The sequence below is a fragment of the Pongo abelii genome, chromosome 15, assembly GCF_028885655.2.
Source record: "Pongo abelii isolate AG06213 chromosome 15, NHGRI_mPonAbe1-v2.0_pri, whole genome shotgun sequence".
NCBI lineage: Eukaryota > Metazoa > Chordata > Mammalia > Primates > Hominidae > Pongo > Pongo abelii.
Window position 1 is genome coordinate 97197012 of NC_072000.2, and position 17082 is coordinate 97214093.

The 17082-nt window shown below is 39.3% G+C and overlaps 1 protein-coding gene across 4 annotated transcripts in view; it reads left to right on the forward strand.

Annotated features, from left to right (window-relative positions):
• The window catches only part of GOLGA5 (golgin A5), a 44961-nt gene extending 30283 nt beyond the window's left edge, over nt 1-14678 (forward strand). For 2 of the 4 annotated variants that reach the window (XM_002825044.6, XM_009249416.4), the window contains exons 10-13: nt 8267-8492; nt 10230-10335; nt 12063-12126; nt 14076-14678. In XM_002825044.6, coding sequence (XP_002825090.3) covers nt 8267-8492; nt 10230-10335; nt 12063-12126; nt 14076-14156 — 477 coding nt within the window. In that variant the 3' untranslated portion in view covers nt 14157-14678. The remainder of the gene's footprint in view (nt 1-8266; nt 8493-10229; nt 10336-12062; nt 12127-14075) is intronic. The other 2 variants (XM_024231900.3, XM_063715712.1) reach the window with 1 other exon arrangement.
• Nucleotides 14679-17082: the final 2404 nt, after the last annotated feature.

Here is a 17082-nt window from a genome sequence, read left to right on the forward strand (position 1 = left end):
AAGTCACCAAGTAGATGAGAATTACGCCGAAATTTCAGACCTTTTGACATCAGTGTGGTTGTGCTGATTGCCAGGTTCATCATTGTGATTTCATTTTCCTAAGAAAAATCTAATGATAAATCTTCCTATTAATGATTGATCAGTCTTCCATAAAGTCACCAAGATATTTTTTTAACCCTGAAAATGTAAAACATACAGAAAATAATGACACTCATGTGCCTACCACCCAGACTTACCAAAGCCTTTATCATTGGCTGATAGACTCCCACTTTCACATTCCCTGTAATCATAGTTGTCCTTTCCTTCCTTAGGCTTAGACGATTGATTTAATGGACTTAATAATCATTAAAATAATTTACATAAAGATTGATTCTTTATTTTTTAGTTAGTTAATGGCTTAGTTTGAACTATGAAAAGTCAAATAATTTTGGTCTTTTAAGTTTCCAGACTTGATAGTAGTCCATAATTTTAAATGTTTTGAAATATTTTGTCTTAATTTTTGTAAGAGTTGAGAACAGCTCACTGATTTGAGCATTCCCTTCTTCCGTTGCCTATTTTGTGAAATACTGACAAATGGTCACATGATGTGCTAGCAGAAAGTCAAAAAAAGGAGCAAAAACCACCAATCGGTTTAATCCTTGTTCTATATTTGCTAAATATTTGTTGAGTACCTACTGTATCTGAAGTATTGCACCATTTTTGTTAATCAAGAATTAGGCCAGGTGAGGTGGTTCATGCTTGAAATCCCAACACTTTGGGAGACCGAGGCAGGAGGACCGCTTCAGTTCAGCAGTTTGAGACCAGCCTGGGCAATATAGTGAGACCTTGTCTCTACAAAAAATCAAAAAATTAGGCATGATGGCACACACCTGTAGTCCTAGCTACTCAGAGGCTGATATGGGAGGATCACTTGTGCCTGGGAGGTCAAGGCCGCATGAGCTCTCAGTGCACCTCTACACTCCACCTTGAGTGACAGAGTGAGACCCTGTCTGAAAAAAAAAAAAAAAACCATAGGGTGGCTTATGCCTGTAATCCTAACTACTTGGGAGGCTGAGGCAGGGAGATCACTTGAGGTCAGGAGTTCAAGATCAGCCTGGGCAACATAGCGAGACCCTCATCACTAAAAAAATATTTTTAATTAGGTGCATGGTGGCACATACCTGTAAGTCCCAGCTACGTGGGAGGCTAAGACATAAGGATCACATGAGCCTAGGAGTTCAAGGCTGCAGTGAGCTATGATCACCCCACTGTACTCTAGTTGGGCAACAGAGAGAGACTTTGTTTCTTAAAAGGAAAGAATTAACCATAGAAGGATTTCTCTTAAAGGTTTTTCCTCGAATTAGAAGAGAGCAAAACCTTTGTCCCGTAGAATTAAGTTGACTTGTACAATTTGAAAAGAGATCAGCATCTTAATACATTGCCAAAAAAAAAAAAAAAAATCACACAATTGGAGTGAGTTAAGATTTATTCTGAATGAACAATAAAGAATTATCTTATTATTTTTGGGCTTTCTGCATGTAGGTTAAAAAAATAGGTTGCCAGTTTGAATGTTTTTTCATTTTTCACGCCTGTAATCCCAGCACTTTGGGAGGCCAAGGTGGGCAGATCACTTGAGGCCAGGAGTTCAAGACCAGCCAGGCCAACATAGCAAAACCCTGTCTCTACTGAAAATACAAAAAAATTAGCTGGGCATGGTGGTGCAGACCTGTAATACCAGCTACTTAAGAGACTGAGACAGGAGAATCACTTGAACCCAGAAGGCAGAGGTTGCAGTGAGCCAAGATTGTGCCACTGCACTCCAGTCTGGGAGACAGAGCCAGACTCTATCTCAAAAAAAAAAAAAAAGAAAAGAGAAAAAAAAGAAAATTATTGCATGGGAGTAGATGAAAACATACAGAGAAAAAAAATGAACCTTTATTTTTATCCCCTAATTAGACTTGCAAAGTTACCAAAAATTAATTTGAGATGACGCTAAGCCTAAGCTATAAAGCTTCTAGGAGAAAGTATAGGAGAATCTTTTTGCAATTTGGAGGCTGACAGATTTCTTAGAGAAGATACAAAAAGCACTAACTGTAGAAGAAAATGATAAATTGCTATTCATAAAAATTAAAATTTTCTTCTTATCAAAAGAGACTATAAAAATAAAAACAGGTAAGCCACAGATTGGGAAATAATATTTACTCTCTCTCTCTCTCTGTGTATATATATATCTGATAAAGGATTTATAACCAGGATAAGAACTCTTAGTAATAAGGTGCACAGCCATTTCTTTTAAATAGGTAAAAGACTTGAATAGATCCTTCCAAAAAGAAGAAAAAAGCACACCTTGTTTTATTGCATTTCTCTTTATTGCAGTTTGCAGATACTACATTTTTACCAAATTGAAAGTTTGTGACAGCCCTGCATCAAGCAAGTCTGTCCACACCATTTTTCCAACAGCATGTGCTCACTTCATGTCTGTGTCACATTTTGGTAATTCTCACAATATTTCTGATTTTTTTATTATATCTGTGGTGATCTGTAATCAGTGACCTTTTATATAACTATTGTAATTGTTTTGGGGGCACACAAACTGCACCCACATAAGACCTTGAACTTAATCCATAAATGTGTGTGTTCTGACAGCTCCATCAGCTGGCCATTCCCACATCTCTTTCCCTCTCCTCAGGCCTTTCTAGTCTTTAAGACACAGCAATATTGAAATCAGGCCAATTAATGGCCTCTAGGTGTTCAAGTGAAAGGAAGAGTCAGATGTCTCTCACATTAAGTGAAAAGCAAGAAATGATTAAGCTTAGTGAAGAAGGCATGTCAAAAGGCAAGATAGGCCAAAAACTAGGCCTATTGCACCAGTCAGCCAAGTTTTAAATGCAAAGGAAAACTTCTTGAAAGAAATTAAAAATGCTACTCTAGTGAACATACGAATGATAAGAAAGCCAAACAGCCTTATTGCTGACAAGGAGAAAGTTTGAGTGGTCTGGATAGATCAAACCAGCCAGAACATTCTTTTAAGCCGAAGCCTAATCCAGAGCAAGGCTCTAACTCTCTTCAGTTCTATGAAGGCTAAGAGAGGTGAGGAAGCTGCAGAAGAGAAGTTTGAAGCTAGCAGAGGTTTGGTTTATGAGGTGTAAGGGAAGAAGCCATCTCCCAAATGTAAAAATGCAAAGTGAAGCAGCAAGTGCTAATGGAGAAACTGCTGCAAGTTATCTGGGAGATCTAGCCAAGATCATTGATGAAAATGGCTGCACTAAACAACAGATTTTCAGTGTAGATGAAACAGCCTTCTATTGGAAGAAAATGCTATCTAGGACTTCCATAGCTCCTTCTCCAGGAGAGGAGAAGTCACTGCCTGGATTCAAAGCTTCAAAGGATGGGCTGACTCTCTTGTTAGGGGCTAATGCTGCTGGTGACTTTAAGTTAAAGCCAGTGCTCATTTACAATTCTGGAAATCCTAAGACCCTTAAGAATGATGCTAAATCTGTGCTGCTTGTGCTCTGTAAAGGGAACAACAAAGCCTAGATGACAGCACATCTGTTCACAGCATGGTTTACTGAGTATTTTAAGCTCACTGTTGAGACCTACTGCTCAGAATAAAAGATTCCTTTTAAAATATTACTGCTTATTGACAACATTCCTGGTCACCCAAGAACTCTAATAGAGCTGTACAAGGAGATTAGTGTTGTTTATGAAAACATTTTTGTTTCATCCATTGTTTATGAAATCATACCTGCCAATACAATATCCATTCGGCAGCCCAAGGTATAATTTTGACTTTCAAGTCTCATTATTTAATTAAATTAATTAATTTATTTTTATTTTTTGAGACAGAGCCTGATTCTGTTGCCCAGACTGGAGTGCAGTGGCCTGATCTCAGCTCACTGCAACCTCTGCCTCTTGGGTTCAAGCAGTTCTTGTGCCTCAGTCTCCCAAGTAACTGGGATTACAGGTGCATGTCAGCACACTGGGCTAATTTTTGTATTTTTGGTAGAGACGGGGTTTTGCCATGTTGGCCGGGTTGGTCTCCAACTCCTGGCCTCAAGCAATCCACCTGCGTCAGCCTCCCAAAGTGCTGAGATTACACGCATGAGCCACTGCACCTAGCCAGTTAATTTATTTTTGAGACAAGGTCCCACTCTGTCACCCAGGCTGGAGTGCAGTGGTGTGATTTTGGCTCACTGCAACCTCCACCTCCTGGGCTCAAGCGATCCTCCCACCTCAGCTTCCCGAGTGGCTGGGATTACAAGTGCAAGCTACCACGCCTGGCTACTTTTGTTTATTTTTTGTAGAAATGAGGTCTCACTATGTTCCCCAGGCTGGTCTCAAACTCCTAGGCTCAAGTAATCCTCCCCTCTCAGCCTTCCAGAGTGCTGAGATTACAGGAGTGAGCCACTGTGCCTGGCGAGTCTTATCACTTAAGACATACTTTTTATAAGGCTATTGCTGCCATAGATTCCTTAGTTGGATCTTGAGGCACAATCAATTGAGAACCTTCTGGGAAAGATTCACTATACTAGATGCCATTAAGAACATTTGTGATTCATGGGAGGAGGCCAAAATATCAACATTAACAGGAGTGTGGAAGAAGCTGATTCCAACCCTCAAGGATGGCTTTGAGGAGTTCAAGACTTCACTGAAAGAAGTAATTAAACATGTGGTAGAAATAGCAAGAGAACTAGAATTAGAAATGGAGCCTGAAGATGTGGCTAAATTGCTGCAATCTCATAATAAAACTTAAACAGATGAGTTGCTTGTTACCGATGAGCTAAGAAAGTGATTTCTTAAGATGGAATCCACTTTTGGTGAAGATGCTGTGAACATTGTTGAAATGACAACAAAGAATTTAGAATACTACATTAACTTAGTTGATGAAGCACTGGCAGAGTGTTGAAGGATTGACTCCAGTTTTGAAAGATGTTCTGATGTGAGTAAAATGCAATCAAACATCATTACATGCTACTGGGAAATCTTTCATGAAGGGAAGAACCCATCAATGTGACAAACTTTGTTGTTATCTTATTTTAAGAAATTGCCACATCCACCCCAGCCCTCAGCAGCCACCATTCTGATCAGTCAGCAGCCATCAACATCAAGGCAAGACTCTCCACCAACAAAAAGATTAGGACTCACTGAAGGCTCAAATGATGGTTAGCATGTTTATTTAAAGCAAGCTTGGGCCGGGCGTGGTGGTTCACGCCTGTAAGCCCACCACTTTGGGAGGCCGAGGCAGGTGGATCATCTGAGGTCAGGAGTTTGAGACCAGCCTGACCAACATGGTGAAACCCCGTCTCTACTAAAAATACAAAATTAGCCGAGCGTGGTGGCAGGCACCTGTGATCCCAGCTATTCAGGAGGCTGAGGCAGGAGAATAGCTTAAACCTGGGAGGCAGAGGTTGCAGTGAGGTGAGATCACACCATTTGCACTCCAGTCTGGGCGGCAGAGCAAACTCCGTCTCAAAAACAAAAGCAAGCTTGTCCAACCCATAGTCAACCCAACACAGAATTCGTAAACTTAAATCATTAGGAGATTTTTTTTTGTGACTGTGGTATTTTTTTTTTTTTTTTTTTTTTTTTAGCTTATCAGCTATCATTAGTGTTAGTGTATTTTATGTGTGGCCCAAGATAATTCTTCCAGTGTGGCCCAGGAAAGTCAAAAGATTAGACATCCCTGATTTAAAGTATGCACATTGTTATTTTAGACATAATGCTACTGCACTGTTAATAGACTACAATATATTGTAAATACAGCTTTTTGTTGTTGTTGTTTTTGGGAGACAGGATATTGCTCTGTCACCCGGGCTGGAGTGCAGTGGCGCGATCACAGCTCACTGCAGCCTCGACCTCCCAGGCTCTAGTGGTCCTCCCACCTCAGCCCCCCAAGTGGCTGGGACTACAGGCATGTACCACCACACTCAGCTAATTTGTAAATTTTTTGTAGAGGTGGGGTCTTATTATGTTGCCCAAGCTGGTTTTGAACTCCTGGGCTCAGGCAATCCTCCTACCTTGACCTCCCAAAGTGCTGGAATTACACACGTGTGTCACCACACCTGACGTAAATATAACTTCTATATGCACTGAGGAACCAAAAAATTTGTGTGACTGACTTTATTGCAATATTCACTTTATTCCAGTGGACCAAACCCATATTATCTCTGAGGTGTGCCTGTATATGAATGATGAAATAAGCATGTGAATAGGTGCTCAGAGTCATCACTAAGGTATACTACCACACACCCACTAGAATGGCTGAAATGGGAAAGATTGGCAGTAGCATGTGTTGGTGAGGATGTGGTGCAGCTGGAACTCGCACCCACTGCTGGTGGAAGTGCACAGCAGCACAACCACTTTGGAAAACTGGCTGTTTCTGATAAGGCTAACATACATCTAACCTGTGACTTTAGATATTTACCCAGTGTAAATGAAGACATATGACCACTAGAAGACTTGTACATGAATATTTATAACATGCTTGTTCATAAATAGCGTAAATTGGAAACAACCCAAATGTCCATCAGCAGGTAATGGATAAACAAATTGCAAACCATTCGGCAAACCAACAACTCAGATGAATTTTTTTTTTTTAAGCCATATGCAAAAGGATTCATACTGTGTGATTCCACTCAGGAAATTCAAGAATAGGCAAAACTAAATCCTGGTAATAGAAATCAGAATAGTGATTGTCTAGGGTGATGGAAACATTCTTTGTTTTGATCTGGATGTTGGCTATACCGTCAAACATTTGTCACAATTCGTTTTATGCTTAATACCTGGGTATTTCACTATATAGATTTTACCTTGATTAAAAAATCTTGAAGTATGTTGATTAGGGGATCATAGTACAATCTTAAAATTGAGCATTCTTTTAAAAATAGTAAAGCTTAGTTTATACTCAATAAAATTCCATCTGGTAGTTATTTGTTGTGTGCTTAATTTGTGGGGAGTGCTGTAAAGGATTCATAAGAAAGGAAGCTAATTTTTTAAGTGCCTACCATATGACAGGTACCATATTAGGTGTTTTATATGTTAATTTAAGTAAGCATTGTATCCTATGAACAAGGAAACAGGCTCAGATTTAATAGCTTTCCCGAGATACTGTAGCTAGGAAATGTCAGAGCTGGGGTTTTAAACTTAGATCAAACTTTTTTCAAAACTGTATTGATGTAGACAATGATTCTTGCCCTCATGAAGCTGACTTACAGTTTCATTGAGGAGGCAAAATTGACTCCCATAAAACAGCGTTATCGGAGTGACTGATAAATACCAAGACATTTACCAAGAAGGCTAAGATTAACCTGGGCTAGAGTGATTAGAGAGGACTTCAACAAAGAGTATGAAGTATGTTGATTAGGGGATCACAGTGCAATCTTAAAATAGAGCATTCTTTTTTAAGTAGTAAACCTTAGTTTATAGTCAATATAATTCCATCTGGTAGTTATTTGTTGTGGTGTACTTAATTTGTGGGGAGTGCTGTAAGGGATTTATAAGAAAGAAAGGCAGGTTGAGCCTAGATAAGAGAAGGGGACTGAGTTTCCAAACAGAGGAAGCGTGGCCGGCATAGCCAAGGCCGAATGAGAGTAGAGGGAGATGGAGACAGACAAGACCAGATGGAAGATGGAAAGAAGGAAGTCGTTAAGTATCAACTTTCAGCCAGAGTCTCCTAGGACAACTATCATTTACTATCCCTAAATACCATGTGCAACAGGTGCTGTCATCTTCACTTACAGATGAGGAAACAGATTCAGAGAAGTATAGCAATTAATCCGAAGTCAAATAGCTTGAAAATTGCAGAACAGAGATGAAAACCTCAGAGTGTGATCTTTGCGCTGCACCATAACTGTTGAATGACGGAGGCTTTTGAATCCCCGTTGAAAGGTGTGGATTGTGTCCTCTAAACCCATGCCTTGAAATATTTTGACCATGATGCCTCAGTAAGAAAAACAGTTTACATCGTGTCTCAATACTCACATGCACTTACATGTACAAAACCGAAACAGGAGTTTCACAGAATTATACTTTTATATACTATGTGTGACATAAATATCAGAATATGTCCCATTCTATTCTATTACATTTTTTAAAATGCTGATTTTGACCCACCAAATTGATTTCATGACCCCAGTTTTTGAAAAGCACTTCTGTAGACATTGAGTCAGTATAGAGTTTTGAGAAATCAATGAATGTCACAATTTACCTATGAAAATGTAGTAGTGTGATTTCTGTATTGTATGACTTTCATTTTATGTAAGAATTTTGTGAACACTTTCTCTTTCAGCTTACCAATAAAACTTTAAGCAATAGCAGTCAGTCTGAGTTAGAAAATCGACTCCATCAGCTAACAGAGACTCTCATCCAGAAACAGACCATGCTGGAGAGTCTCAGCACAGAAAAGAACTCCCTGGTCTTTCAACTGGAGCGCCTCGAACAGCAGATGAACTCCACCTCTGGAAGTAGTAGTAACGGGTCTTCGATTAATATGTCTGGAATTGACAATGGTGAAGGTAATCAAAAAAGGAATCTCAAAAGAACATTTCATTCAAACATGGTTTTGAAAAGTTATAGAAAGACCATTTTTATTTGAAAGAAACTTCATCCAGTGAAGGACTCAATTTTCTGATATGAGACCTGGGCCATGTACTGTTTAGTATTGTTGTTAGTGAACCGGATAATGGACCAATTAATAGTCCTCACCGGTATTAGACTTGGGGAAAGTAGTCTGAGGATTGATAATTATATTGAAATGTCTGAGACACTTAACAAGATGATGCTGACAAGGCGAGGAGTTCAGTAGAGAGGAGCTTTCAGGACACTTGAAACAAGATTTGCTTTAATAATCTTCCAGTAAATAGTTATGGGTATTAGAGCTAATACATAGTTCACATAACCGTATCTAAAGAAATCTATAGATTCCCAACATACGTAATTAAAAAATAATGTGTAAGATAGTATAAGCATCAACAGATCAGATTTTTAATCTTGGAACTTTGTAAAGTCTACAAATTGTCATTCAGCAAATTTCTTAGTTCTTTGGCTTTAAATTATTTCTTTTAATAAAAAACAATTGTTTAAGAGATACTGGGTGCCAGGTAAGGGGATGGCACTGTAATTTAAAAAGGGTGATCAGGAAGACCTCATTGAAAAGTGTCACTTCTTTAAAGTCCCAAAGGAGGTAAGATAGTGAACAATGAGGAGGCATAGAAAAAAAGTGTTCCAGGCAGAAAGAAGAGCAGGCACAAAGGCCTTGAGGCAGGCATGTTCCTGGCATGTTTCAGGAACAGCAAGGAGGCCAGGGCCTCTGGAATAGACTGAGTGAAGAAGACACTTGTGTAAGATGAATCCAGAGAGCTTAGAGTAGGCCGTTGAGGCCTGTATGGGGACTTTTAGTCTGAATGAGGTAGGAAGCCATTGAAGGATCTTGAGGGGGGACTGATCAGACTTGCACTTTAATAGGCTGCCTCTGACTGCCGTGTCAAGAATAGACTGCACAGGGCTAAAAGTGGAAGCAGGGAGACAGGGCGAGAGGAGGCCGGAGGTGGGTGGGTAGCCATTGCATTAATCCATGTGAGAGATGGTAGTCTAGAACTGAGTGGGGTTGTGAGGGTGGATTGAGAATTTATTTTAAAGGTAAGCTGACAGAATATGCTGGCAGATGAGATACGGAGTTTGAGAGAAGGGAGTCAAGAGTTTTGGCCTGAGCAGATGGAAGGATTGGAATTGTGATGTCCTGAGACAGGGAAATGGCAGCTGAGGCAGGTTGACAGCAAGGGCAAGAACTCCGAATTGTAGTGTTAGGCAGGCTTTGGGGTGCCCATTAGACATCTGGATGGAAGCGAAAAGGCAGTTGGATGAGTCTGGCAGGGGATGAAGCCTCTGGGCTGGAGTATACATTTGGGAGTCCTCTGCCTCATAGAAAGAACACCCGGCCTCCCTCCTCCTCGCATAGGAACAAAGGGCCCATTAATATTGACTCTTGTCAACGCTTAGTATTTGTAAATTTCTTAATTTTTGCTAAAATCATTTTCTTATTTTAAAATTTTTTCTTGTTGTGGATATGGATATTTAAACATTTATGTCATCAAATTTACCTGTCCTTTCTTTATAGTTTCATCTACTTTGGGGTGATGCTTAGAAAGTTGCCCTTGAAAATTCCTTCCACATGTAATACAGTGTATTTCCAATTATAATTGTCATAGTTAATTTTTATGTCAGTACACTAATTTATTTTCTTATTTAAACAGGCACTCGTCTGCGAAATGTTCCTGTTCTTTTTAATGACACAGAAACTAATCTGGCAGGAATGTATGGAAAAGTTCGCAAAGCTGCTAGTTCAATTGATCAGTTTAGGTAAGCAATGCCAGTAGGGATGAGTGATGGACCATCAGCTGTTTTTACGTTTTTCAGGGTTTCAATCACAGTGACTCCCATCAGGCAGAATCTATATTTAAAGTGACTTACTCCTATCATGATATTTTACACTTATACACACTTTTATTTATTTTACAGTTATATTACACTTTCACAGTGACTTCTTTCATAATATTTGAAATATCATGTCATAAAATTATGTCAAGAGGTCTGCCAATGCCTACATTTTATTGAAGATGATTAATCCTGACTGTATCTCTTCTTTCTATAATAAATTATATTTTTAAAAACTTCATTAAATTTTATTGAGAAGGCCTCTACTTCATGTAAAAGTATCCATTTGAATGTTTTATCCCAGAATTTTATCATGCTATTAGAATAAAAGATGCTACTATATATAACTGAACAGCACTCATTGTATTATATATTTTATATAAATAACAAAATTTGTTTATGTATATGTAAATTTTTTATATTAGCTGACATCTGCCGTATCAAAAAAAATTTTAATAGTTTACATATAGCATTGATAAGGTTCTTGTCTAAATAACCTACTGTACACTTTTTCTTTGTAGTGTTTATAATGAAAAGTTTTAATGATTTGTGGCATAATAATGTTTTTGTACCTTTTTGTGTCAGAATTGAGCTATTGTATTAAAAATAAGAATGATATACCAAGATGACGGAAGCCTCAGAACTAGGATGCCATAGCCATTATGTCCAAATTAAGCACATCTAGTTCAACTATTCATTTATTCAACATACATAGTTGTTAGAGAACCTATGTGCAAGACATTGTGCTAGTGGCAATGAAAGAAGCAGAAAGGGGTATTGCTTCTGCATGTATCTGTCTTGATAGGGAAAAAAATGTTGCAGAGGCGTAATAGATCTGGACATCATATTGCTTCCACACTATTTATTCAAATGCATGAGTTTATAGCTTTGTACCTTTTAGAAGCATGTATCTATACAAAAGCTTCGGGATTAGCTATTTGCAGGTTAATGCCAACCAGACTCTTTTTTCCCCAGTCACATAGTTGACACTCACCTTATCTTTTGTAACTTCTTTAATTCTGCTAAAAAAGATTTAGGCCGGGCATGGTGGCTCATACCTGTAATCCCAGCACTTTGGGAGGCTGAGGCAGGCGGATCACCTGAGGTCAGGAGTTTGAAATCAGCCTGGCCAACATGGCGAAACCCTGTCTCTGCTAAAAATACAAAAAAATTAGCCAGGCGTGGTGGTAGTGGCGCGCCTGTAATCCCAGCTACTCAGGAGGCTGAAGCTGGAGAATTGCTTGAATCCAGGAAGCAGAGGTTGCTGTGGGCGGAGATCGTGCCATTGCGCTCCAGCCTGGGCGACAAGAGAGAAACTCCGTCTCAAAAAAAAAAAAAAAGATTTAGAGAGGGATCAAGTTGGCCTCCTACAATTGTGGCTGTAGAAGTAAGAGAAATACCTGTGCTGAAGTTTAACAGCCAAGCCCCAAATAATGATAAAAGCATTTGTTTACCTCTATGACATTTTTATATTATTATTTCAAGTAATCATTTAACAGTCTGCTATAAAAATTGTTCTTCTGTGGTAGCCACATAAATAGTTTAAATGAGTGAAATTTATCAGCATCATTAGATATTACCACAAGAAGATTTGTTTTGACTGTGACTCTCTTCTCCTCTCTCCTCTCTCCCCCACACCTGTGTCTGCACAGTATTCGCCTGGGAATTTTTCTCCGAAGATACCCCATAGCGCGAGTTTTTGTAATTATATATATGGTAAGTAAGCTTGTTTGAAAAAACAATGCTGCACTTAATTTTTGACTAGTTTTTTTGTTTGTTTGTTTGTTTTGGCTACTGATCTTATTGATGTTTTAGCAATCAATCAATTTTTTTTTTTGTTTTTTTTGAAACAGGGTCTGGCTCTTTTGCCGAGGCTGGAGTGCAGTGGTGCAATCTTGGCTCACTGCAGCCTCTACCTCCCAGGCTCAAGCCATCCTCCCACCTTTGCCGCCCAAGTAGCTGGGACTACAGGCATGCACCACCATGCCCAGCTAATTTTTGTATTTTTTGTACAGACAGGGTTTCACCATATTGCCCGGGATGGTCTCAAACTTCTGGGCTCGAGTGATCCTCCCACCTTGGCCTCTCAAAGTGCTGGGATTTCAGGAATGCGCCAACGCACCCAGCCAGCAGACAGTTTGGAAAGAGAGAACTCAGTTTTAGTAATTAAGATTTCTTTTGGTAGAGTATAAATTGACAATTCATTATGTCTAGAATATAAATTCCTCAAAGGCTTTTCCTACAAATAAAATTAAACGCAGTCTAATAGTTACCTCCATTTTAAAGCCCTTCTAATGATAAAAACAATTTGAATACAAAACAATTTTTTATCTTGACATTGTAAAGTTGCTTTAATTGTTTTCATGTGTTTTGCTTTATTTTCTAAAAGAACCTCAAGGCTGATTTACTTTCTCCCAGATTTCTTACTTCTAGTAAAATGGTTACGGTAGTTTGGGATGCCATTTCGCGTGTACTGTGTGCCTAAAAAGGCTGCTAACTATTTGGAGTGGGTATGTCTAAAAGTAGTTGAGTTGAATTAAGATGGGCTGTTTTCTTGAAAAGAAATTTCTTTAAAATTTCTTTTAAAGAAAAGAAATTTCTCTGTGATCCACTAGAGGGAAGAGTTATTCCTTTAAATACAGGTTTTGTGTTGTGCTTTGTTTTTGTTTTTTTTTTTCTGAGACTGAGTCTCACTCGCTCTGTCACCCAGGCTGGAGTGCAGTGGCATGATCTTGGCTCACTGCATTCTCCGCCTCCCAGGTTCAAGCGATTCTCCTGCCTCAGCCTCCCGAGTACCTGGGGCTACAGGCACATGCCACTGCACCCAGCGAATTTTTCTATGTTTAGGAGATGGGTTTTCACTATGTTGGCCAAGCTGGTCTTGAACTCCTGACCTCGAGTAATCCGCCCTCTTCGGCCTCCCAAAGTGCTGGGATTACAGGTGTGAGCCACTGCACCTGGCATAATAACAAGTTTTTAAGAAGGAAAGCGTGGGGAGTACAAAAAAAAATTGAATGGCATCAGAAAGCATTCAGAATATGTCCCAGAGGGGTTGATTTCCCAGGTGTTAGTGATTATGAGTAACACGGGCACTGTCATGAGATGGTGCCCATGAGATGTGATTTCTGGCCCACGACAAAGTGGTGAGGCACTTAGTGATGGAATCTCGTATCATTTCGGTACTACCATGAGGGAATTAAATTTGTCACTATGAATCGTGTTCTGGGCCCTACGTCAGCCTCTGAAACCTGACACATTATTCCTGTCTAGAATATTTTCCCATCTCTTCTTCACCGAACGTTGGTTAAACACTCTTTCAAAATACCAACTATAACTGTTTTAAAAGTGTTTTCTAACCAACTTCATGTGTATCTAGCAGTTTTAATCACTCTGCATTATAATCACCTGATTATTTTGCATACACGTGCATATTGTGAATGTGTTGAAGTTCAGAGCTGACTCCTCTCAACTGAATTCTGTAGGAGTAGCAAGTCTTTATTACCTTCCATTACACTGAGCTCATTTAGTTGTTTCATTCATTCCTTCATGTGTCCCATAGGGGATACAGAGGCAGGTAAGACATAGTGCCTGCCCTCAGTGTCCAGTAGGCCTTTGGTAAAGATTGGTTTATTGGCTAATCCACAAATTGCTTTTTCTTTCTCTAGGCTTTGCTTCACCTCTGGGTCATGATTGTTCTGTTGACTTACACACCAGAAATGCACCACGACCAACCATATGGCAAATGAACCAAGCCCAGTTGTTGCAGTGATTGGTTGTCTTTTTCTAGACTTGGGATCTGCAAGAAGGCCAATTGCCTAAAATTTCTGAGAACAGTGCACAAGATTATTTTATCACTACAAGCTTTTAACTTTTTAAGTTATTATACAAGTATTCTACCTAAATCTTCCAATTTCCTTTAAATGGTAAGAGTTTCTAAAACAGACAATAATTTAACAAGCTCAGCTCTGCTTTTTCTGAGTTTAGTGGTCCTAATATGTATGTAGAGAAAGACACTGGGGTTGTTCGCCTCTGCACAGACCATCTGTATGTTAGGTGAAATTGATTATGGGTTATAATCAGGGAAACTAATTGTATTTAGTGACAAAAATAAAAAGTTTTTTTTTTTTATAATTCAGTCTGCTTTTGGATTTTCATATATTTAACTTTGCAAAGAGAGATTTACTTTGTACATGTTACAGGCCTGATTGGTGTAAATCTTTTTATAAATACATAAATAAAAGAAAAATATGCATTTTTCTTTTCTAAAATAATGGTTTTTCATCCCCATTAAACAAGACCTTTCCAGATGGACTTTAGTGAGTAGAGCCAGACAGAAAGCAGCTGAAGTCACTTGTAAGTAATTCTTAGTGTTTGCCACTTCTTCCCAATGGATGCTCCTGTCTTCCCCTTTCCATCTCCCTGTGCTGTCTTCCTTGGATTCTTACTCACTCATTGCCTTCCTCCTCCCTTTTTCCTTTTCTCCAGCCTGTACATTGAGTTAGCTCGTGATACGCATAACCCCTGCTTGTAGCGTTTAGGAATCAAACCTGCCTTAGCAACCTATGCTTTTTTAAGGTACTCTAGTGCAGAGATATTATTCGAAATGAGACATTTTCTTTCAAAATGTCCATTGTATTATCTCTTTTACATTGGGTCCAGTGTATTATCTGTTTTGACTTTCATTTTCATCTTCATGTTTTTTTTATTTTTTAAAGAGACAGGGTCTTACTCTGTCACCCAGGCTGGAGTTCAGTGGCACAGTCGTAGCTAGCTGCAGCCTCGAACTCTTGGACTCAAGCTATCCTCCTGTCTTAGCCTTCCGAGTAGCTGGGATTACAGACTTGAGCTACCACACCCAGCAAAGAGCAGTTTTAAATTTTGAGGTGTCCAATTTGTCAGTTTTTAAATTTTCTTGTTCATACTTTGTGTTCCTATCAAAGAAACCTTTGCCTAACCCAAGGTTATGAAGATTTTCTCCTATCATTTCATCTAGAAATTTTATACTTTTAGGCTTTCCATTTAAGTTTACAATCCATGTTGAGTTAATTTTTATATCAATACACCCTCCAACTTGATTTAAACTTTCTCTTTTTTAATTTTTAGAAATGCGGTCTTGCTCTGGCACCCAGGCCAGAGTGCAGGGGCACCATCATAGCCCACTGCAGCTGCAAACTCCTGCTTAGGCAGTCCTCCCACCTCAGGCTCACAAGGAACCGTGACTACAGGCATGCACCACCACACCTGGCTAATTTTTTTTCTTTCTTTTTTTTTTTTTTTTTTTTTTTGTAGAGACAGGGTCTCACTATGTTACCCAGATTGGTCTCAAACTCCTCGCCTCAAGCAGTCCTCCCACCTCAGCCTCCTAAGGTGTGGGAATTACAGGCATAATCCACTGTACCTGGCCCTACATGTCTGAATTATTAAGTTCTGTCACCCGGCTACTCTCTTCATAGGTAATTAATATATGTGGATCTTGGGCTGTGCAAGGGTATAGTCCTTCCTGTCAGGGGGAACATCTTGGAAGCAGTCTGCTTGGTGCCTCACCGAAAGCCTGACTGAAGTTTCTACTCTTTAAATGTGTCTCCATCATGACTTTAATTGACATAGAAGCCCTATAAATTCTTCAGAAGTTCTGGTACACTATTAGATGTGTATGTTTCTTATTTTTCATCAGAAAATGAAGTTTTAAAGGTCATCTTAGGTGTGTTTGCGCCTTTTTTTTCAACTTGGCATGGGTGAAAAATGCAGAAAGTTCCCCATCATATGAGAGCAGATGTTGGGATTGGAGGTAGAGGCATATGACTTAAGTCTGTCTAGGACTTAGGGCACAGTCTTACTCTGGTGTGATAGCCCATCACTGTCTAAGCTGTTAAGTCAGGGCTGCTCTCAAACAGAATAAAGTAACAGTTTAGTCTTGTGAATATATTTTATTTTATTTTTGAGACAGAGTCCCACACTATCCAGGCTGGAGTGCAGTGATGCGATCTTGGCTCACTGCACCTTCCACCTCCTGGGTTCAAGCAATTCTCCTGCCTCAGCCTCCTGAGTAGCTGGGATTACAGGCATGCACTACCACGCTCAGCTAATTTTTATATTTTTAGTAGAGATGGGGTTTCACCAGGCTGGTCTCCAACTCCTAGCCTCAGGTCATCTGCCCACCTCGGCCTCCAAAAGTGCTGGGATTACAGGAGTGAGCCACCACGCCTGGCCTTGTTATTATATTTTAAAGGTTTGGTTTTTTTTTCCCCCTCTCTTCTAATTTGGAAATATTTCTGGAAAATGATTAAAACCAGGTTACAAACTTCAAACAGAAAACAGCACATGCTCCATCATCAGGTATTGCCAGACTTTCCATCTCCGTGGATGTCCTCCTGGCTTTTGTTGAGATGTCTCTAAGTCCTTTGTTCAGTCTTTACACATTCTTGGCTTTGAAAATAGTTTGACAGTGTGCTTCCGGGATTGTTTTTCTGCAGTTACTTAAATATTGGGTTTCAGTTTCAGGAACCTTGACTACTAACAAACTAGGCAGTTTTTTAAAGTGCTACCCTTCACTTATCCTCAGATGACACAAAACTTTCTTGACCTAATTAAAGGGGTTGCATGAGAGTGGAATTTTTTTCCTTCTCAAATCAATATATTTATTTAAAGACATTGTAAATTGTATGCATATAT